General features: G+C 33.8%; 4 protein-coding genes across 4 annotated transcripts; all 4 read right to left on the reverse strand.

Moving 5' to 3' along the window:
• Positions 1 to 424: 424 nt before the first annotated feature.
• On the reverse strand, positions 425 to 963 carry LOC130612031 (circumsporozoite protein-like). Its single transcript, XM_057436368.1, has 2 exons — positions 954 to 963; positions 425 to 909 (listed from the first exon to the last, which is right to left on the reverse strand). The coding sequence occupies exons 1-2, from the start codon at positions 961 to 963 to the stop codon at positions 425 to 427; spliced, it is 495 nt and encodes a 164-aa protein (XP_057292351.1).
• A 77-nt stretch (positions 964 to 1,040) lies between these two features.
• Positions 1,041 to 2,805, reverse strand: LOC130644556 (uncharacterized). The gene is made up of 2 exons (XM_057450597.1): positions 1,989 to 2,805; positions 1,041 to 1,248 (listed from the first exon to the last, which is right to left on the reverse strand). The coding sequence occupies exons 1-2, from the start codon at positions 2,694 to 2,696 to the stop codon at positions 1,054 to 1,056; spliced, it is 903 nt and encodes a 300-aa protein (XP_057306580.1). The 5' UTR covers positions 2,697 to 2,805; the 3' UTR covers positions 1,041 to 1,053.
• A 1,585-nt stretch (positions 2,806 to 4,390) lies between these two features.
• Positions 4,391 to 16,227, reverse strand: LOC130630474 (very-long-chain (3R)-3-hydroxyacyl-CoA dehydratase-like). The gene is made up of 12 exons (XM_057443990.1): positions 16,067 to 16,227; positions 14,789 to 14,831; positions 14,614 to 14,687; positions 14,415 to 14,478; positions 13,802 to 13,920; positions 12,390 to 12,444; positions 12,087 to 12,197; positions 7,220 to 7,347; positions 6,657 to 6,769; positions 5,965 to 6,071; positions 5,569 to 5,700; positions 4,391 to 4,631 (listed from the first exon to the last, which is right to left on the reverse strand). The coding sequence occupies exons 1-12, from the start codon at positions 16,148 to 16,150 to the stop codon at positions 4,552 to 4,554; spliced, it is 1,110 nt and encodes a 369-aa protein (XP_057299973.1). The 5' UTR covers positions 16,151 to 16,227; the 3' UTR covers positions 4,391 to 4,551.
• LOC130630483 (uncharacterized) lies at positions 9,351 to 12,080 on the reverse strand. The gene is made up of 2 exons (XM_057444002.1): positions 10,162 to 12,080; positions 9,351 to 9,858 (listed from the first exon to the last, which is right to left on the reverse strand). The coding sequence occupies exons 1-2, from the start codon at positions 10,927 to 10,929 to the stop codon at positions 9,694 to 9,696; spliced, it is 933 nt and encodes a 310-aa protein (XP_057299985.1). The 5' UTR covers positions 10,930 to 12,080; the 3' UTR covers positions 9,351 to 9,693.
• Positions 16,228 to 23,727: the final 7,500 nt, after the last annotated feature.

The following is a 23,727-nucleotide window of genomic DNA, read 5'->3' on the forward strand; positions in this document are numbered from 1 at the left end:
ATAAACTTTCCACAGTAATATGAATACTGAACAGACAAACCGAAATAATATCTTCAATAATTACTTTTCGTGTCGTTTAAAAACATTACTTTTATACCTTAACGTTATTATGACCCAAAAACCACCTTTTGAAAAGTCCATTTTTTCGCCGGAGAATAATTTGCTATTGGTGCCTCAAGGGTAAGAGCTAGATGGTTTCATCCTCATCCCCAGGGTTTTTTGTCGTCATCTCTCACATTAAAAAGACAAAAACCCTGTGGACGAAGGTGAGATGGTTCATGTTTGGTACCGTTGGGTAGCCCTTTTCATTCTCTTTCGAAAACACTTTTCATATCAAACGGTTATGGCGTTCCAACTGTGTTCCAACTTTTTTCCCCGATTTCCGACCGTAAGTTGGCGTAGTCCGCCAAATAAGGGTTAATCATTAAAAAAGGCTTAATTGATTCTCTTGGCTGGATGCTTTGTTAGCTGTTTCTTGTCTGGATGCATTGTTAGCTGTTTCTTGGCTGGATGCATTGTTAGCTGTTTCTTGTCTGGATGCATTGTTAGCTGTTTCTTGTCTGGATGCTTTGTTAGCTGTTTCTTGGCTGGATGCTTTGTTAGCTGTTTCTTGTCTGGATGCTTTGTTAGCTGTTTCTTGTCTGGATGCATTGTTAGCTGTTTCTTGGCTGGATGCATTGTTAGCTGTTTCTTGTCTGGATGCATTGTTAGCTGTTTCTTGTCTGGATGCTTTGTTAGCTGTTTCTTGGCTGGATGCATTGTTAGCTGTTTCTTGTCTGGATGCATTGTTAGCTGTTTCTTGTCTGGATGCATTGTTAGCTGTTTCTTGGCTGGATGCTTTGTTAGCCGTTTCTTGACTGGATGCTTTGTTAGCTGTTTCTGGGGCAATTTTAAGTTTTGTGTACACATCTGATATGGAATTAAAAAAAAAAAAGCGAAAAAAATCCTAGTACAGCAAAACATAAATTTATAAAAAAAATTAAAAATTCTCTTTTTTTTAATGTAAAACTTAATAGAAAAACTTTGTATAAAGCCGGTATTGAAAGTGGCAGATTATCGAGTGAACTTTCGTCTTGTTTGAACTTTGCTAGGTTCAGGAATATCTTCAAGTGCGCTACAACAAAACACTCCACTGCGAGATAATTCAATGTCGTCCTCTGGTATTGTTTCAAAACACCGCAATACAACCAATTTAGCTGAATCATCTTGAGGAAGTTTGTTGATATCAACCATGTGATCTTTTGGAACCTAGATCAATCATCACACAATAACTTAAAGTATTCACAGACTTCGCAGACCAACCTCGATTCCTTTTTACCCCATAAGGATTAAATTGGAATATTTTCGTGAATTTCGATACATCTTTTTACTACAGTTCAGAAATGTTCAGTACATTAAAAAACTAAGAGTGGTTATTATTCCTCTTTAATGGAACTAGTACTTTTTGTGAAACTATCTAAAATGTTAACTTCTTTTAGTGTTCTTGCATAGGAACGACGAGGTGAACATAATGTAGTAAATCGGAAACGAGGTTGACGCTAGCCCAGATACTTTGTTCGTTAGTTCCATTACATAGTTTCACTAAGCTTGAGGTAAAAAAAGTTGATTTGCAAGGGTCATTTGATAATGTATAAAAAATGGTTGACGTAATGTACGACGTCGTCGTGTTCAAGACCGTGTTATGAAAACCAGTCACAATGTGCTTGTAAATGACACATATGATGTGAACTACCAGGCAATTTTTTTTATAAGCAACTGTATTAAAATTCGCAAAAGTTTCAAGACAACTTTAGTAACTACTATCGCACATTGGCTTGCAGTTTTAAAATTGCATTTGCGACTTTAAAAGTTGCATGACGAGTCTTACACCTATTTTAACTTTTAACAACCCAAATTAAAGGATGGTGGCGCAAGATGGCATTCTAGAGTCTCTTAGGGTTTAAACTTGAATGTTCAAACAAGAAATAAAACAAAGCTCATTCACTTACGTTGAGATTAACATCCAAATCACATAAGAAAATCTTTTTGTGTTCGAAACATTTACCATGTTCAGACACTTGATATAACGGGTATCTTTTCTCGTCTTTTTTATATTTGTCGGATTTTTTTGTCGTCATGAATTCCTTCACTCTCGTCCAACTATTTTTTCGTGCATTCCTTTTCCCCTCCTTTGAATATAAATACACGCCGTCACCTGCTTCATACACAATAATATCCGACGGACTAGAAGGGACGTCTTCGTTGGATCGACTGACGTCTTGTTTTAGACAAGCGACGTCTTTACTAGAGCCGTGAATGTCTTTGTTTTTGTATTTATGCTTTGACGTTTTTTCGGACGTAACTTTAGTTTTAGCACCTGATTCTTCGAGTGCATATGTCCTGGAATTTTGTGTGGAATTAGAAACCATTTCTACATTTTTCGATGTGCCTGCTCCTCTAAAGACTTTCGATTTTGTATTTGTATTTTGCACATCTTTGTCTGCCATCTTATGATAATTCGTCGCTGTGCTTTTATTGCTTTTCGCATGGCTGTTTTTTCCCTCACTGGGTTTCAGCTTTCTGAGATTGCTAACCATTTTGTCATGCGCGATAGGAACAGCATCTTTTCGTTTGCTCGCAACTTTTTCGTCTGCATCGACTTCTTTTATATTACCCAAATGATGGAACGGTACTTTATGTCCAGAGGAGTCAGACATATTTATGTCACAAATATTCAACTTTTTTCTTCAACATGTCTTGTAGAATAATTCAAAAAAAACTAGTAGAAAGTATTGGTGCAGTCTCGTACCCAAGCCTCGCATTACATATTTGCCCAACCTCGTGCTTAGTACCTAAAAATAATCTGACCCAAATAATCTCGCTTTCTCTCCAACACTTTGTGTAATGAATTTATTAACGTGTTTATGTATCCAGGTATTGGGATCGAATTTGCTATTGTTATGAGTTTCTATTTTTATAAACCAGGCGAATTATTTTAATGCTTATACTTACTAGCTGTGGATGATGTTGAGAGAATAAAAACACCTCGCAGTGTTTAAAAGTAATATAACTCAAGTGTGAAAGAATTTAACACGCATCAGAATGCGTGTGAAAGACAAAAATATTAAAAAGCGACACTGATAATACACCTCTTTTAAACTAGATGCTTTTTTAAAACACCACTATGATTCGAATTAACGTCTTCTACTATTAGATCCTCCTTCGGATAAACGCCCCCGTCAATTATTTTTTAAGTGACTAATTCTTTTAGTCATGCCGATTATTACTTTTTTGAAAATTAATTTTTAGTGAGAAATAATTTTTGACGAAAATTAAATATAAACTTTTATGACTTTTTTCTAACAACTCTTTTTATCTGTGTTTCAGGGGCTTTTCTGCAAGAGGCATAAAATAAAGACAGCTAAAGTAAAAATATCGCATATCTTTTATATATACCCTGGGTAAACCAAAAGAAGAAGAATAGTGGATAAATTATTGCGAAATTTGCGATTATTCATTCCTGCGAATATAATCCCCTTTTAGTTGTCAGCAGACTCTTTCAAACGCTAAAACTACAAGAGGATAGGTGCAAGCTATACGCAACAGAACATTCACTAGCTAACTAACGCGGTGTTCTAGTGGACTTATAACAAAAAACTCGGTAAGTCGATAAGCATCTGCAGAGTTTGTTACTTCGCAGCATTTGAGCAGGCTCATCAATTTTATGTGTGGTTTAAGGAATATGGAAAGTTATTTTGGTATCAGATTGGTTTTATTGTGACACCTCAGTGTTTGTTCAATGTAACTCCTTATTTTCTGACATTCCAAACATTTTCACGATATTCTATTATATCTCCAACTATATTGGGCCAAAGTTCTTTAGTTATCGGAACCATGGTTTACCAAAAATACTCAAATTTAACGTCAAGAATATTGAAAATATAGGCTATAAAAAAAAGTTCAAATTCTTTAAGATCTGATTTCAATTCTTGTCAATTTTTGATTGACAGCGCACAAACCTAAAGTGCCTGACATTTCCCTGACATATTAAAAAAAAAACGTTGATAAAAAAGAATTCCTGACAGATTGTGGCCCGCTGTATTCAAAATTTGGTAAAAGACAGGATACCACTAAAATGGAAAATGTGGAATCGATTGTCGAATTGATCGTCAAGTCGATTAACAATAAGTAAGAAACAATCCTACTTTTGTATCGATCGATGTCGAAACACTCAATTTATATTTCCGTTTCACAAAAATATTATATTTGTGGTTGAAACAATGTTTCTGGTATTAAAAAAAAAAAACAAGAAAGTTAAGTTAAAGTTATAATTTCAGTGCACGTTCGAAATTTCATCAAATTACAACGGCAAGGAGACTTGCAGGAGAATTTGGGGAGAGAAAAACACTAATTAAAAATAAAAATTGTCATTCTTTAAAACATCATACGACCTAAATTGAAAATGACTAAAATAGTGAGAAGATGAGTGTTACAATTCATGTCTTCGGATTTCTCTGAACAAATTAGGATATTCATTGGAGATTAGAAATCCATTCCACCACAAATTTCATACTATTGCTGTTTGAATTTCTTTTGGCCACCAAGTTTTCGCTTGCGCAAAATCCACATATGTTTCATCAATTGCAATGCCACTAAAAAAACGTATGGAAGTATAATAGACTAGTCATAAGTCCGTGAAAAAAATGCATGGTACTCAAAGCTACCATCTTTGACTCACACACAGATAGCATTATATTCTAGAATTTAGGATGTGATTCTTGTAAACGCTTTTTTTAAACCTCGTAATAAAGAGATGATCACTTCTGTCACTATTATTTATCTAAGCCAGCGTAAGTTTTGTCTGTTTTGCTTTTTGCAACCTTTTCGTAGCAAAGAAATTAAAGTTTGTACTGAGATAAAGGCTTAGATAAACACTAAGGTCTTTGCTGAAGTTTGGCTGAATGCCTAAATTTCTTTATTTCATAGGTTCAACCGTTGTTACTTGTTGACTACCTACTCAGAAAGTTCACGAGTTTGCCTACTCAGATAGGCTGATGCACCAAGTTTCACTCAAACTTTTCGTCAAGCTTTTAGGACAAGATATTTCCCGTCAGCAAATGAATAGTCGTTGTTTACACGTGTCTTCGTATTTTAAAGGCTTCAGTCTAAGTGGCTACAGATTTTATTTTTTATTTTGTTGCAAATTTTGCAAATACTTTTAAAAAATAGAGAATTAATAAAAAACTATCCTTAGTGATTGATCTTATTTTCGAAGCATGATAACAAAAACAAAGAAAGTCGGGACAAATAATTTCAAGTGATTTTAGGAGAAATATTTTTTATCCAAAGTTATTTATAACATTTTAAAGTGGCCTGCCTGGTTGCTTATAAGAGCTTGCTTGAGAAAATAAAAGCAAAAATTTGTTTGAATTCTTTATGGAAACAAAAAAAGTCATTTACAGCTTACTTCATTTCGTAAAAATCCACCCTTAAAAGAGAATGTTTTAAGTCTTTCGAGGACTCTTGATATATGAACCTGATGATGTTTTTATAAGCACCATGCAAACGCAACATGAAATTAATACTTACCCGGAGTGTATGCGCACAAACAAAAGCCAATTATAGAAGAAAGACTGATAGATATGTTAAGTGTGTTTGGTAACGGATACTCCCAACGTTTAGAATCCTTCGATATCCAAATTGAACGATACATAATCAAAACTAAATAAAAAGTTAAGCTTAAAAAACCGTTACAGTATTTTTTCATTGACGTCACATCAAAATCATCAGCTACCGGCGCATACAAAAACACATGCCACCTTAACTATCAAGTCAATAAACGCCCTAATATTCGCACACATTTACGCTAACAAAAAAAGTGAGGCGTGTTAAGGATTAAACTCGCATCTTGCCATTAGAAATAAAATAGACTATAGTTAACACCGCAAACCTTTAGGCGTGAGTAATGAAAATGTTTTTTTTTACCTTCGCAAGACATTCCAGCGGGATACAGAGGAATCCATGCAGAATATCGCAACCACTCTATTACTATGTTAGTATATCGGTGCAATGTTATTATGTAGAACGGATATCTAAAAGCAATACATCATAACCACACACGTGTAATGTACACGTATGTAACGTCCTAAAAATTCACCGTGCAAGTGAAGTAAGAACATCTCTTTACAGGTTAATATACACTGATACTTCATTCAATATTCTGGTCATTGTAAAAAAATGTATGAAGATCCAAGAGAGCCTGCGGTGTAAAATAAAATAAAAAATTTCCCAACTTTTTAAACCAAAAACAATTTGAAAGGCTGGATTTGTTTTACCCTATCTCTTTCTTGTCACCCTGATAATTGCACTCTTGCCTCGAGAACCTTTAACATCAGTTACATGTCCAGAGTTTACAATACACAAGGCATTCAGTAACCTTCACACCCACCCTACACCCAAAAACATTTACATTAAACTGCTCTCCTATCCGCTAATATGCAAAATAGACGTCAGTGCAGGCATTTATTTGCGAATTTTCGTCAAGTTTGTTATATCAGCGCGTGTTCAGAAAGTTATGTGAACCAGCACATATTCGGAATGCAGGGTATTTTTACGCGGATTAGCAACGGAGGGTCAGCGAAAAACTGGAAAGGACTATTGAACATCACTCCACTTACCTGATCACTTCAATAGCTGCCCAAGCAAAAAATAGCACAAAAACTGTCCAGTCATGATGAAACTCTTTCACAGGAACAATTAAAACAAATAAAACAAAATTTCTTCCTCCAACCTATAAAAAATGCATAAATAGAACAGGTTTCGATTGCATAGAAGAGAAAAAAAGAAAGAAAAAAAATGTCGAAAACACCGACGATAAAGCACACGATACCAGCGTCAAAAGCAACTGCGCTAGCAACGAGTACAATAGAGGCGATAACGACGAGGATAATAAAAACTCCCACCGCCACCTATCACTACAACAACCATCTGCACCTTCGCCACAATCACTACAACCATCATCATAACCATTCTCACCACAAATATGGCCATCTACCACAACCACCGCAACCACCACAACCACCACCACCACCACTACTACCATCACCAATATCAAAAAACCACAATTATAAGAACCACTATCGAAACCACCACAACCACTGGCGACATAACGAAATGGATAAAGATGACCACCAGCACAGCGATTACCTCTATAGCAAAAATATCTATCAAATTAAATTACCTGCATAAGTGGAGCAGTAACGCCTGTTTTCACAATTCCAACCAACGGGTTGATCACTTCTATAATTGCAGCTAGTTGACAGGTTAGCAACAAATCGCTGACATCATCATAAAAATGCAGCCTTACATCTAAAAAAGAATATACCACAAAATATAACATAACAAGAAAGGCAATTGTTAAAAAAATCGTGGAAGAATGATCAAACAAATGAAGGTTTTAGAACTTGCTACAACTTGCCATAACTTGTTACAATAGTCCTAAACAATGTACAAACAGAAATGCCGTAGAATTGAGAGAAAACATTAAAAGCTTTTCACAAGATCATTATTAAAAAAAGGAAAAACAAATATTTTAAACTTTCATTCATTTTCATAAGATGCTGCATTAGATAACAAGTACCACAGTACACATACAAGGAGCAGGCGGTCTTGTTTTCAGAAAACTCGTTCATTAGAAAACGAGTCCACCCCTTAAAAATTAGAAGCTTTTGAGGCGCTTGAGATTAGGCACTGCGTCAATGTCGCATATTTACCTGCACCTTTTTCAAAGAAAAACGTTGAATATACTGAAAATTGTAGTTGTTTGTTACTTGTTGCTTAGAGTACGTGGAAATTCGCCTTTTTTTAAGAAACAACATTAAAATTTTTCGTACTAAATCATGGAAAAAAAGAAACCTAGAATACTGGGTCCTTTGCTTTGTAATAGTTTACCCATCAAAAACTGCTAAAATTAAAAATCACTTTGATCACTACTTCGCAAAATATAGTCAGTCATTTCCGGAGATCAGAAAGTATTATCATCCTGGCAGCACATCACTGGAATGAACTTGCGAATTTTTTTTTTTCTGCAAGAACCTCTTCACACTTTAGAAATACTGATTTAACCACACAATTGTTATTCACAGACAGTGATTATAAAAACTTAAAAAATAGCCTATCAATGTCAAAATGAATGTGATTCTCTTTAAATTTCTTATAAAAATTTAACTTTTCTTCTTCGAAATTTGGAAAAAAACTGTCCATATGAACAAAATCATACTACAAAAACAGGAAGTAATGTCTGCAACACATGGTTTTCCAATGGCAGATTCTGATAAAAAAATCAAGCAAGTGAGTGTAAAGATCGTTAATCAGGAAAAGTTAACCTTAAAAAGTTTCAACGAGTGAATCGAGAACTTATTCGTTTATTCTTAATACATAAAATTAAATATTTTTTTTCTGACGGGTATGCAAAACAATAGCTACAAAATATCATCATAGTGCGAAACGATTTTTTTCTTTCTTTTTTTTCTTTTTGCGAAGATTAACATTTCGGTTTTGAAGAAATTTCTTTTCGCGTTTATAAGCTTTTGGAAAACAAAGCTTTTCGATAATATTGGGATATAAACATTTGCCAATTTTTCGTCCAGCAGGTTTCTGCATTTAAAAGTAGTTTAGATGGAATTTTTTTAGAATAACGTGCAAAAGATATGATGAAGCAAAATGACAGAAAAAATTTGTGTTTTCTCATCTGTCTATATGATAATAGCCGTATTCTGTTTATCTGCTCAAAATGATTTCCCTGTAGCTCTATTACAAACCACTGTCTGAGTAATTTCATTACTTCATGTTAACAGGCGGAAAAATGTCGATGATGGTAATATGTACGACGGGTGACCTAAAGAACCAGCAGACCTGTGGATTTCCCTATAGACTAAGGACTAGTTTTTGAAATTTCGGTGTACTACTGTAAGCGAATTTAAACTACACAACTCATAGTTATCAGTTGTGCATGCTTTTTCCTACGGTGAGAAAAACTTTGAAAGTAATTCAGAAGTAATTCAAAATTAGATGAAAGCGAAGAGTTCATACTTAATGTTCCGAAAACAAAGTTGTTATAATCCTGATATGCTTGTCTTGCCTTTTTCTTATAATCTGGATTTTTACCTTCGAAATTATTGTTATTAGTGTTGTCATGATCCCTAATGTTAAATTTGATGTGTGCTTTTTATTGATGGCATTTAACATACCTATGCACTCGGTTGCACTCATTCTAAAAGCCCGGAGTGAGAGATGACTTTGAGGTATTTTATTGACACAGAAAATTGTCCCTCTTTTTAGCATTTAAACTTTATGTTAACTGCTAGAAATAATTCATTGGCTCTGTGTTTATTTAAATGTTGTTTTTACAAATAATCACTTCTTTTTTTGTTTTGTGCAACCACTAGTTTTACGGTCAAAAAAGTTTGTGGAAAACTTCCACGTTATACAAGACACAATATCATATATTTGTGTTATTTACTCCATACAGCTGAAATCTTCGTAGTTTTCAGTGTTATAATCCATATTGAGATTAATTGAACATTTTATTCGTTAATGCGTGATTCTACTGCAGCGAATTGGTGCAAAAGGTGGCATCTATGTCACAAAACGGGACAACATTCTCATTATGTGCATGGACATATACAACACGATGTTTGGTTATGTGTTGGTCGTTTACATAACAATCTTCTGTCCATCTAGAGTTCCGCAGTACACGCCACTTGTGGATTTTTGATCAAGAAACCGGGTTCCATGCTCAAAGTTGCGAACAACCAACCAGGTTTCTGATGGTTTCCCTTTACATAACTCGCCTAGATTGATCACTTTCTTCTTGGAGAACTAAAATGCATCAATAAAAGTAATGTTTCAACATAAAACGTAAATTTTCGCCAAAGGCTGGTCAACGTTCGAAAATACTCTTGGAAAGTTCAACCATAATATTCAAACCATAAAAACAGATTCTCGTTTCTTTTTATCAATAATTTTAAAGCCTACACTATGCCACAGGTCTCTTTATATATTTGGCTAATATTTTCTTTTTTTCCTTAAACAAACATACAGTACAAAGAAAAATTTATGGCATAATAAATAAAACTAAAAAAACCATAGAAAACAATACTAACAAAAAACAAACCAACTCACCAGATTATTCATAGGCACTGCACATATTGAAATTCTCCTATCAAATAAATGTCTGCATTTCTCATGCACGTCTGCGACACATTCTGTTATCTTTTTGCATGCATCATCTAAAAAATCGTCTTCATCTTCTTCTTCATTTCTAGTGCTCCCTTCTTCTTTCGTTGTCTTTTCTTTTTCTACCTTATAGCCTGCATCCTGTGCATTCCCATCTGCTTTATCTTTTTCCTTTCCAACTAATACTTCTTCTTCTTTTTCTACTCTTGCTTCTTGCTGCGCATTTGCAGCAGCTTTCTTTTTAGTTTTTGATGCATTTTTAAAACCACTAGCCGTCAAACTATTCTGTTCGTCTGTGTGTTTATATTTACTGCTTAAATTCACATTATCATGAATATCGCCTGCAGTGCCTGTCTTGACAGAATTACCAGAACTTGACACATTCTGCTTCTCTACTTTGCTTGCTTGAAAAGTTTTAAAGTTAACCTGCTCTTCTTTTTTTCTGCGCAAATCCAATCCCTTTCTTTCTCCATTACCAGTGTAGTCGTTGTAGTGAAAATAACTGCTAGGATGTTTTAAATGCTGTTTTCTTCCCACGTATGGTCGATCTTCTCTACCTCTCAACTGATTATATTCAGACTCATTTATCAGCCATACATACTCCAAATCGTCATATCCACTTGCTGCATTGCCTATACGATGTATGTGATTGTATCTACCTGGGACAGGGAGATTCCAATGTGGATTATGAGTTTTCCTGTAATCTGTGGACATTGTGGAAAAGTTTTAATTGCTTGTTTTAACATTAAGTAGTTTAATAACAAACTCCCTTCCTGATGGTGTGAATACAAAATACATGAGAATGCTCTACAGTGTACTTGAAATACTCAAACAATAGGAACTCGTTGTTAAATGTTAATAACCATTTCTAACAAGTTGAAAACATTAAAACGTTATTCAAGGTCACAGCTTATACATAATCAGAATTTATCTGAATCACATTTCATACGATGAAAGAATATTTATTATTTATTTATTGGTTATATATAAAGTTATTTCCGTCATTTTGATTTTCATTTTATTTATCATATATATGTTTATTTTAAATTTAAGATAAAAAATTTTTTAATATTAAAAAGATTAAAAACGGAAAAATATAAAACAACAACATCTTTTTCTAAGTTCTAATAAAATTTAATTTGTTCACAAATAACTAAAAAACAATTTTTGCTGCTCTATCTTTAGGGCTAAACGTGCAAGCGTTTATCAAACAGGACTGCTTCTGTTCATAAAAAATTATAACATTTCAATTTGGAACTAGACCTTACAGCACTATTCGATGAAATTTATCTGGCGTTTAAAAAATTTAAACTTTTATGTAATTTTTTATTATTGCAGTGTATATATAGCCATAGCTGATGTGTTTCAAGTATCCTTAACTAACAATAACCACGACACAGGCAAAACTAGGCAAGAAATTCAACAAAGAGATTTTTTGCATGTGACAACTTTAAGGGAGTTCTCAAATATATAAAACTTACAATATATGATACTAAGAATATCAAAGTATAAAAAGAAAGAATGATCCCATTTTTTAACTGTACATTGACATAAAATATAATTATTATTCAAAAACAGATAAACATAGTTCAAGAAAACTTAGATCAAAGAGAGCTGGCCACCATCATTTCTAAATTAGATATATTGGAATACACCAACAGAGTAGGGACCAAACCTTACAGCTTGCAACTGCAGGCTGCATGTACTCACCACAACAGCATGCTGTCATGAGTATGATACCTTGTTTGAACATCATATGGAATACACCAACAGAGTAGGGACCACACCTTACACCTTGCAACTGCAAGTTGGATGTACTCACCACAACAGCATGCTGTCATAAGCATTGGAAATGATAAACAGATACATACCTTTTCCATGTTGATATAAGTTGTAGAGTAGTTTGAACAAAATAATCATGAAACACACAGCCTGAAATAAGTTGTATATTGTCAACCATGCCACCCGCGTGTATATACCAACTAAATAAAAAGACAAGCAAGTAGAAAAAGAAAAACTCCTGCAATAGATCACATACAACATCCCCTTAAATTATTTTCGAAAAATGTCGAGTCAGTTTTTTTTGTTTTTTTAAGTTTTACCATTAGGGTTACTAAAAATAAAACATCCAAAAATGTAATCATAAAGGAAAATACAAACAGCAAAAGTCTTACGATCGTTTTTTGCTTTTTCCACTTCACTTTTTATTCTTTGTTCAAATGATATTTTCTAAAGACAAATAATTATGCTAGTATTTCAATAAAACTGTTTTAAATTTGCCAGTTTAAAAGGCAACCAACCAATCATTAAAAACGGCAAGGCTACAATTTTTCTTGTATTTTCTTATTATACAATTTTTCTTGCCACAAGTTGCCAGCTAGAAATTTACAATTAGAGTTTTTAGGCCTGAATTGGAAATTTCTGTGGGAGAATTTCCTAATTTTTGAAATTCTATTCTATTAATTCTTTGCAACATTGATCAAAGACTAAAGTTTTTATCACGTTCTTAAATTTTCAATTTCTTCTTTTGTATCAACTACAGAAGTCACATTTATGGAAGCATCTAAAAGAGCACTATGATGAATTGAGTAACGCATAAAAAGTGCAACAACGCAACAAAATCATGGCTAATACTGAGAAAATGAAAATAAGGAAAGAGTAGTAAGTCATAAAGAAAGGCTGGCTAACGCATTTGGCTATTTTTACATACTTTATACCTTCTGAAGTGGAAAACTATTCTACATAGTACCATCAGAATTCAACATGCCAAAGTAGTTCGTTTTTGTTCACATTTAACCACTTAAATTGACTTGATCACACTTAATAGAAAAGCAGGAATTGATTTCTTCTAAGCAGATTTTAAGTTACGTACTCCCCTTAAAGCCTTGTTTTTAAAGCAAGTGCAAGTTTTAAGGAGAAAGTTAGCAATCGAAAATGTCAACATATTTTGGATATATATGACATTAAAAATAATCCGTATATTTTCAACCCTTCGTACATATTTTTCACATCGATATTTGGTGCATTAGTTGGAATAAAGTAATTAAATTACTCTGTGCAGGGTTTAAAATAAAGATGCGCACAACCATTTGGAATAGAATACAACTACACACTTTCTTTAAGAGAAAACCAATTCCCATCAGGCTGTTCATTATTTTTATTTCTCTATTGTTCTATAAACAAGAGACCTATGGGTTATACGTGAAAATCTAGCCTCGTATTCTTATGAAGCAAATTCTTATAAAATAAAAACTGATATGAAAATCATTCAGGTGTTCACAATAGCAATCAAAGCGTTTTCAATATCTATTCAATACATAACCTATAACTCTTAAGAGAGAAACGTCACAACAGCTAACTGATATTTTTATACTGATAGGAAACATTATTCAGTATCATGTGAACATGCCTAAAATAAAATTTATTCTAGGTATAAGTAAAGCACTGTCCATGTTTGGTTAATCATGTTATTGATACTTTGGGGCACTTTTTTGCATAATCCACAAAACAAATTATATAACAAATTTTAAAAGGTCAAGGAACTATCAGCGCATATTTAGGGAAAAAAAACACAATTTAATCTTACATTTATGCGTTCTGTTTCATCTTCTTCTCCCTTGTCAGAATCCTCTAGCCTCAGTTTATCAAAGTCTACTTTCAGCCATCCAGGTTTCTGTTCACTTTTTAAAAGGCGAGGCCATTCCTCTACAAAAACAATAGTACACAGCCATTTTATTTAATAGTCATAGTAAACTAGTTGTAAGACCTTGTGAAAAAATTCGCTCGTACACAGGTAGCCTTTTGGAAATTTTACTAAATTTGCTCCTAAGAGGGCCCTCTAGTTACCTATGCAGAGGATGATGTCAATTATTTTTATCCCTCCTCACATGCCCTGTCAACTATGTTTAAAAAGTAGTTTAATGATCTCAAATTTAAAAATTAAATCCAGTGGCATCGTTTTGTACCAAACAATTTTTTGGTTATTTTAAAAAAAAGCAAAACATCTCCCTGTTCAAGCAGAAATTACTGTATATATTACATGGCCAACTAAAAAATTCTAAAAAGAAAAAGTGTTCTTTTCTAGCCACCTTAAAAACATCTCTACAAAGATCAACATGCTTCAAAACTAGGTTGAAATAATTGAAAAAAGCCATTATATAAGATTTGCATTTGCAGGAAAAAATTTTGTATGTATATACCTCCTTTAACTTGCTTTTTCAATTGAAATGATACATTTCGTTCAGTCACTTTATAGTTGCTGTCCTGTGAAGAAAGTGCAACACACAAAACTACAGTTTACTCTTCTGATAACATGGTACAGTTTTAAAGTAAATTAGAGAATAATTCCTTACAACCAACCATTAAATTGGAAATAATTAAACCAAAACAAACATTTACCTTGTAGTCAATCTTGCTAAAAAATTCCAAATTAAATTGATATATGTTCTCCCCTTGTGCACCATGCCCAAAACCTAAAATTATATTAAGCAATGATTGAATTATCTGAATTTGCTGAAATAACTCAAGACACTTTTAAATAAAAATTCAAGATAATGTTTTACAAAACGCAAACCTCGAAATTCCAACGTTGTTTCATCCAAAACTATCTTTGGTTTCTAAAATTAAAAAATGTGTAAATCAAACTGCACAAATAAAAAACGCCTGCTATGCATATACTGTACCATAACATAATTTGATCAGAGCTTTGGTAGAGCTTGAGGTAATTTTAGAGCTGACCAAATACAGACATAGTTTGGCTCATGATTTTTTATGGTGTCATTGCTTAGAGGTCTTCGATTTCCACGACATAATATGGGCAGTCTTTCAAGAATATGTAAATAGGTGTGCAATGATTCACTTGTGTAAATCAGGTAATGTGTGCGATGTAAAACACACGTGAAAAGGATGTTAGTGGGGGAAATTTTGAATTATTAACCCTAACAATGATGATTGAGCGTAGCAACTCTCTCAATCTTAACTTCCTTTTTTTACCTGTCCGAAATAGTATGTATGACTATACTGCAATATGCTTCGTTTTTAAATTAAAAAAATCTTTATTTACGTGGCTTAATATATAAAACTTCAAAATTCTTTCAGAAAGTTCAGCTATATTTTAACAAAATTTATACAAAAAAAAAACGCATATACTTCATGACTCGTTCATTTCATGGAAAATGGTTATCACACGCCTGAAACGATTTAGGTGTGTGCCAAGGCGTCCGCGTGCAATCGCACGCCTCTCCTGAAAAAGATTAACCCAAGATTAACCCAAGCTATGTGAGGCAAGTTGAGGAGATAACACACTGTGTGGGCTGTTGGATATCACAGGGAATTTTCTGGTAGAGAGCAAACCATAATTGGGTCTGAGTATCTCAAAATGAGCATTAAATATTCTAGGACCACCCATATGGAACCACCTGGAAATAATAAGACAGGGTATATATATCCCTATATCTTTCAATATTTGTAAGGCTAACCATGTCAAATATGCCCATCTCTTTCTTTCTCTCCTCCCGCTCACCGATTACAGTTTATTCAATCTTAAAGATGTGATTTTCTTGTTTGTGCTTTGTAAGAATGCTGAATATTTAGCCAACACACTCACTGAAATGTAAGCCAACTCAGTGGCTTTGAGAGTAAGCAAGGGCAGGGTGAGAAATACAGCAGAAATACATTTGTAGAACTGGTTTTATATTTAGCTCGTACTACATATCCAAAGTAACATTAAATGCCTTGTTGACACTTGTAAAAAATATTATTGCACTTTTTATTTCTGACTTGCTCAGAGTTCTAAAAACGTGGAAATATGTATAGCTAGCTACGTAAATGTAGTTAATAAGAAAATTCAAACCTTTACGTCAATTAGGTCTACCGTAAGATCTATGGTTGGACCATTTTGAGCCCAACGAACTATTGGAGTTAAAAATTCAGCCATTGTCTTGTTGCTTGTCCTGCGCTGGCTGTTGCAACAAAGAAAACTAAAAAATTGAAGAAGTTGTTGTACCGATACAAAATTCAATATGGGTACTACTTTCGTTTATTTAACCGGGAGATTTCAGGAAAACTCTAATAACAAGTGCCAGGTTGGAGGGCCTATTTTGCTCGGCGACTAACTTAAGAAATTCGAGTAGCTGACATATGGAGGTCATTCTTGTCTCGATGATTCATGAGACGCGCGAAAACTGCGCACACGAGATTCGGTTTCTCTTGGTTTGCGTTATAATTTTTAATCTATGATCTATTATCATGGAAAAAGACCAAGCAAAGATTGATTCAACCGATTTTAAAAATAGGTGAATTCACTGTTTTTTTTATTTTATTTTTATCTCTGTTTATCGTGAAAAATAGTCATTTTTGATATACTCGTGTTGTAGAATATGATGGAGAATGACTATTTTCAAGTGACGAAGAAGATGATTCGTTCTTTAAATCTGATGCGATGTAAAGAAATATATTTTTTATTTTTGTGTTTATACATTATTAAAATTCTTCTACAGTAGCTATAATAGCGCGCATTTTATTTATTTATTATAGAGATGAAATTTTAAAAATACAAAAAAATCATGCGCAATCTCGTAAAAGAAAACTTGGTAAATCTATACAATAAATTAATTATTCATGATGTTTTAATTGCAATAATCCTTTTGTTAAAATCATAGTGGAGCAAAAACATAAAAGTAAATCTGACATGGAAGTGGAAAAAACCCAGAGATTGTAGAAAAAGCGCAAAGAAAAAATATTATTTTGCTAACAACTTTTACTTGTTTGCATTAGCTACGATTTGGTCACAAACTTAGAACAAGGTTTTCTTAATGACGTTTTAACATCATTTCATTGTCTTTACAAAAACGTGTATGTTATACCGTCGTAGACATTTCTTCTAATCAATGAAACTATACTGCTTTAGAAAGTTAGACAGAATGTGTCGACTCCTTACGAGAAGCTCAAGAAATAATTCAGCAACATGAAATAGAAACCGGAACATCGTATTCTAACTACTTTAAGGATGAACAAGAAGCCCTGGGGGCTCTAAGAATTTCCGCTCGCTACCAAAATATTTGATGAAAACCAGCTAATTCGTTGTGTTATTGTGCTAAACATTTGAGGAGGTTTGGTGCATGAACCTCTGAAGATAAAGCACACAAGTGACATTATATCTTACAACAAACGCAAACAAAACGAAACGTGTCATAATAAACTCACATTTTAAAATAAATTGCTAACAAAAAATACAGCCTAACATTCATGGTAAGTCTTGCGATTGAAACGTTTATGGTCTTAAACGGCATTTAGTTGACAAAAAATCAAAATTTTGCTGTGACCATCATTTTCAGCATACTTTTTTTATTAACTGTGCAAATTTTTGTCGAAAATAAAGCAGTTTTAATTTTTGGTTAAATTTTGGCCTAAAATGACATTTAGGTGACAAAAATCAAACTTTTGCACCATCATCATTTTCAGCATACTTTATTTGTTAACTGTGCCAGATTTAGCCGAAAATAAAACGGTTTTAATTTTTGGACCAATTTTGTCCTAAAATGACATTTAAGGTGGCAAAAAATCAAAATTATTATGTCACCATTATGTTCAGCATACTTTTTTGTTAACTGTGCCAAATTTTGTTGAAAACAAATACTAATTTTGTCCTTAAACATCATTTAGATGAGTTCCCAGTAGTTGGGGAGCTTGGGTGCGAAGTTTACATCTGTGACGGAGAACATGTAATCCCAGGGTCGATTTTTTCTCAAAAAATGCTCCAAAAGAAAAAAACGACGGTTTTAAAGAATTTCCTACGCCTTCGGGCGCGGAAATTCAATAACATAACATGAATACTGAACAGACAAACCGAAATAATATCTTCAATAATACTTTAAGGATGTAGCTTTCGGTGCAGACAGTAAGTTTTGACTAAATATTTAATAGAATATAGCTACATAAAATGTGATTTAAATTAAATTTTAATTTAAGCGTGGAAATAAGTTATCCAAATAAATTTTTGAATTAAAAGGAAAATGCATTTTGTTTGAAGACAAAAAATCTTCCATTTCTCAAATAATGTTCGACGGGATACCGTTTATAGTTGTTGGAACAAAAAGCCTATGGTACTGATAGGAACGCTTCTCACAAGAAAGAAAGAAAAGAAAATAAGCTAGAGCGAAAATTATCCTTCGAGATATTGTTTCCTTTCCAGATTACAAGGTGAAATAATATTTTTCCATTCAAGATTACCCGTAAATGCTATAGGATAACACCGTCCTAATATTATTTTATTGTTTATTTAGATAGACAAGTTAACTGAATGGAAGAAAAACTGCGCCAAAAAGTTGAAAAATGAATGGGCAGCTAATAAATCCCAAGTGAAGACCAACAGAGAAATTTGGATAAAAATATTAGATTGCCACGCAGACCATTTGTAAGGGGAGGTATTGTCAATATAATATAATGTAACGTATAAATACACTAAGGACGCTGTTGCAATTATATTAAACTTGAAATCGTTTCAGCGCGGTGGTATCAGTCAACAAATCGATTCAAGAATAATAACGAAAATTCACGAACTCGATGGTCAAGGAATAAGGCAAGTAAAAGAGATGGAAAGACACATAAAGATATATGTTCAAAACAAGTTGTTTTGTGATAAAATGGTTCCTTCACCAACAAACAGAACATTTTTTCCTACACGACGTGACATCACAAACCACATGTACATAAGCACAACAAAGTTACGTTTATCATAGATCGATCAAAATTTCTTATTGTAGAGGAGTTCATCGACAATGTGATAGATTGTAATACTGTAACTCCGCCTCAATCTCCACCTGTCATTAATTTGACCTCACCCCAGAAAACAGGAAAAACTGACGTTGTCCCGGGCCAGTTACTGAGTGAAAAAGAATTGTTGACGTTGCGTGAAATGGACAAAATTATCAACAACCATATGCTAACCGTGTGTTGTGGTATTTTTGGAAATGAAAGGATGGCGCAGTGTGACAAGTGCAAAAAATGGTTTCACGGAATGTGTGAAAACATACCAAACAGCGTTTTTAAAAAGTCCAACCAACAAGAATTGGTATTGCAAAATGTGTAAAAGTGTTTGTTGTAAATTTATCTTATCTCATAAGAAAAAAAAACAAAAACGAACGAAAGTGTTTTATTCCATTCCGCGTGGGTATTCAAGCCGTACGGGCATAGTTTGTTTAGATATTCGGAACAACTCGCGAAAACTCGTCCAAAATATTGTTTTTTATGAACCTCCGACCCGGCACTTGTTATTAGAGTTTTCCGAGATTTCACGTGCCAGGCTGTTTGTTTTTATTCTCCAAGAGGAAAATAACTTTTTTTACTCTTTCCACTCTTTTTCTCTTACTTCTTTATAGAAATACACCTAGATCTATGAAGAGGCACTAGATGTATCAAGATACGGGGTAATTTTATGCGATTTTTTAAAGCATCATTTTGTGTGCAAGAATGGTTTGGCCACACTTGTGTGGATATTTTCCACGAAGAAGTCAAGGGCTATGAATTCCAGCGTAATGTTATTTGTTTACTTTTTAACGGTATGCTCTTTGGCTCTGGCATTTGCGTGGCAAAAAAAGATGCTGGGATTCGGTAAAGAGATCCGCCTGTGGATTTTTTCTCATATGGAATCATTGTTTGAGGTTTTAAACTATTTATTATCAGGTGTTGATTGACAATGCTTTTCTGTGACGTAATAGACTGAAAATAATCTTGCTTCACCTAGCGCCCCCATTTATTTCCATCAAACTACACTCGATATCAGTTTCTAACCTCAGTGTTGTTTCTGTGAGAATAAATCCACAGAAAAAGACCTCTCTTCACCAAATCCAAACATCTTTTTTTCCTGCCACGCGAGAGCCAAAGAGCTTACCACAGAAAAGTAATCAAATGACTTCACACTGGAATCCACCAGAGTTGAAATAGGATACCGCAAAAAATGTAAACACAGAAATTCATCTATAGTCAAGGTAAGTAGTGGCTTCCGAAATAGCTAATGAGAGATTAAAAAGACATTTTGAAATCATGGTCACATAAACTTTCATTCTAAAATACACATAATTGCAATTTTTTTCTCAAGAGTGTTTGAGGGAACCATGAAAGTTTTTTCTAGGTTACACATGGTCTAAGTAGATGACTATGGTCTAATTTTTTGGCATTATAGCTTGGTGGTTATAACTCTTGGTGGACTTGCTTCATCTTTTGCCGTTGTGGAGGTCGACCACGATGGCATTTACGATGGCAAAAGCTAATTGTCGTCATGGATTCAAAGTGATGTCTACCTATCTCTATGTTAAGCCACAGTAGCCCAATTAGGTGTTTACCCTGACTGCCAGATTCTTCCTACCCCACCTCCCCCCCCCACGCACAAATTTTCTGCAGCACAAAAAAATTTTGTTGTCAAATAATTATTTTTTTATGTGTGTTTGGAAGAAGGCCACCATTATGCGGGGAATTCCACCATGATATGTAGAGAATTCCATTAGATGTATGCAATCGCATGCACTCACACCCACACATGTAAATGCTATCCAGACATGCGAACTATCTCACGCGCAAAGAGTTCACCTACAAACTTATTTTGAACATTTATCTTCTGATTTACTGAACAATTAAAATATTTTGCATTACTCAGTAAAGCCTGTTTTGTGTCTCTACAACTTCCAATATTATTCTTGAGTACAATTTTGATATTATTTACTAAGTTTGCATGCATTTTTGTATTATTTTCTATTTTTTTTAACTGTATCTTTTTTCCTTTATTGAAAAAGAAAAATGTTATGCAATAATCAAAGAATGTTTCGGCATTGTTTATTTGCAATTTAATTTTTGTCTCTTGAGGGACCTGTTTTATTTTTAATACAACGTAAAAATATGCTACTATAAATACATCTTTTTTTAAAGAATGGTTATAGTCTTTCAGTAAAAAAAACTGTCAAAAAACTTTATTTGTTAAAAACCCTTGCGAAAAATGGTTTCTACAGTGAAAGGAAATAAAATTGAACTTTCAATCTTTAACTTTTGTTGTCTTTTTTTTACTTACAGCTCTGTTTTCTCTAACCTTAAAAGCAAAAAAGACCTCAATACTTCTTTCATCCCACTGTTGAGCAAACAGGGTAATCCTGATTACCCGTGCTTCGCTCTCGTTGAGGTCGGACCTATCTAAAACGCTCCGGTCTTGGCGCGCTAAGTCGAAGAAAGAAAAAAGAAGACTAAAGCTTGAAGAGCTCCTGCTTTGACAGCTAAGTCCTTTTTGATTTATAATATAATGTACTGCCATCTTTACTTCATTTATATCTTTTCTTTTCTTTAATTTGTTGTTTTGTAAGTATTTCTATTTTTTAATCCTCTTGTCAGGGGACATCTGCCTCAACCCAGGTCCTGTTAAGTATCCCTGTTCTTCATGCTTAAAACCTGTGGCAAAAACACACAAAGCACTTTCTTGTGACAAGTGTGGATTATGGGCTCATAAAAAATGTGAGCGTATTTCTGATAAAAAATATCAACAATTTATGAAGACTCCTGAAGATAAACTGTTTTTCGTTTGCAGTCCCTGTCTTTCTCGTAATTTGCCCTTTGCTAATGAGGAGTCATTTGGTGACGAAATTCCGGACAACATCAATATTACTTCTGATGAAAACTTTGATTTTGAGGCAATCAGAAATGGGAAGGGCTTAAAAATGGCCCATCTCAACATTAATGGTCTGTCATCCAAACTAGACTATGTTAAACTTCTGCTACATCAAACAAAACTTGATGTATTCTCCATCTGTGAAACCAAAATTGATGACACCATCACTGACAATGACGTTAAAATTGATGGCTATGTTTGTTATAGGTATGTTAGGTATGTTCTAATTTTTGTTAATGAAAACTTGGATAGCCACCTTTTGAAACACCTTTACTTCGAAAATGTTGAATCACTATGGGTGAAAGTGTGCCTGAAAAAAACTAAACCTATTTACGTGTGTGGGGTTTACAGGCCACCTGGAGGTAGTGATTTGCAGAGTACCGAAAACCTGTGTACTCATTTTAAACAGTGTTTTAACAAGCTCCCAAAAGAAAAAGACGTTTTTATCTTGGGAGATTTTAACTGTAACATACTTTCAAAATATGCTCTTTCCTCCAAAATAAAGGAATTATGCTCCACTCTTTTCCTAAAACAACATATTACGGAGCCAACTCGTGTTACTGAAAATAGTAGCACTCTTATAGACTTGATACTTTCTAACAGTTCTTGTATTTCTAAAACTGGTGTCATGGATTTAGGCATCAGTGATCACAATTTAGTTTATGTGATCAGAAAATTCAAAAGGCCAAAATTTGAACCTAAAACATGCAAGGTTCGTAGCTACAAGAACTTCAGTGAAGAGGCTTTTCTGAAAGACCTCAGGAATTTAGACTGGTCATATTTTAATAATTATGATGACCTTGATGAAGCATGTGAGAAACTGAATAAAAATGTTAAAACAGTGGCTGACAAACATGCCCCTTTCAAAACACATAGATTTTCTGGCCGTGTTGAGGCATGGGTCACTGATGAATTAATAATAGCCATCAAAAAAAGAGACTTCTTGAAACGGAAAGCATCAAAAACAAAATCCATCATAGACTGGGAAGCTTTCAAACAAAAAAGGAACCAGGTATTAGGTCTCAAAAATCGACTTAAAAACGAGTACTATAATGACGTTTTGCAGGACTTTCAAAAATAGCCAAAACAACTTTGGAAAACCCTAAAAAAACTGGTTCCTGATAAGTCAGGCAATACTACCTCGATTAAACGAGTAGTCCAAAACGATGGTACAGAAACTTCTCACCCAAAAGAAATTTCCAACACATTCAATTCATTTTTTGTCAGTGTTGGTGCCAAACTAGCCTCTAAATTTTCTTCTGACACTACTAATGTTAATCCACCTGTTAGCGGACACGATTTTCGGTGGGCTCGTTTTGAGACCAAAAGTGTCGAAAAAATAATTAGTTCACTAAAACTTAATAAAGCTACAGGCTTGGACGGAATTGGTTCACGACTGCTAAAAGCAGGTTCGTCAGTTTTAAGTATTTATTTATCAAGTCTTTTCAACAAATCTTTATTTACTGGTTATGTACCTAAATGTTGGAAGACTAAAAGGGTCTCGCCTATTTTTAAAAGTGGCAATAAAACAGATCCTACTAATTATCGGCCTATCTCCATTTTGCCAATTCCTATGAAAATTTTTGAAAAGTTAGTGCATGAGCAAATGTCTCATTTTATTTCTGAGCACAACTTCCTGAATGACAGACAGTCCGGATTTCGAATACTCTTTTCCACAGAAACTGCAGTAGTCGATGTCTCTGATTTTATTCTTACTGAGCTCGACCAACATAACTTTGTTTGTGCTGTGCTCATTGACCTTAAAAAAGCTTTTGACACTGTTGATCATAAAATTTTGTTAAAAAAACTATGGTGTTTTGGCATCAGAAATGCTGCCTTTGACTGGTTCGAGTCCTACTTAACGG

Source organism: Hydractinia symbiolongicarpus, chromosome 1 (assembly GCF_029227915.1).
Source record: "Hydractinia symbiolongicarpus strain clone_291-10 chromosome 1, HSymV2.1, whole genome shotgun sequence".
In the NCBI taxonomy this organism is placed as follows: Eukaryota; Metazoa; Cnidaria; class Hydrozoa; order Anthoathecata; family Hydractiniidae; genus Hydractinia; species Hydractinia symbiolongicarpus.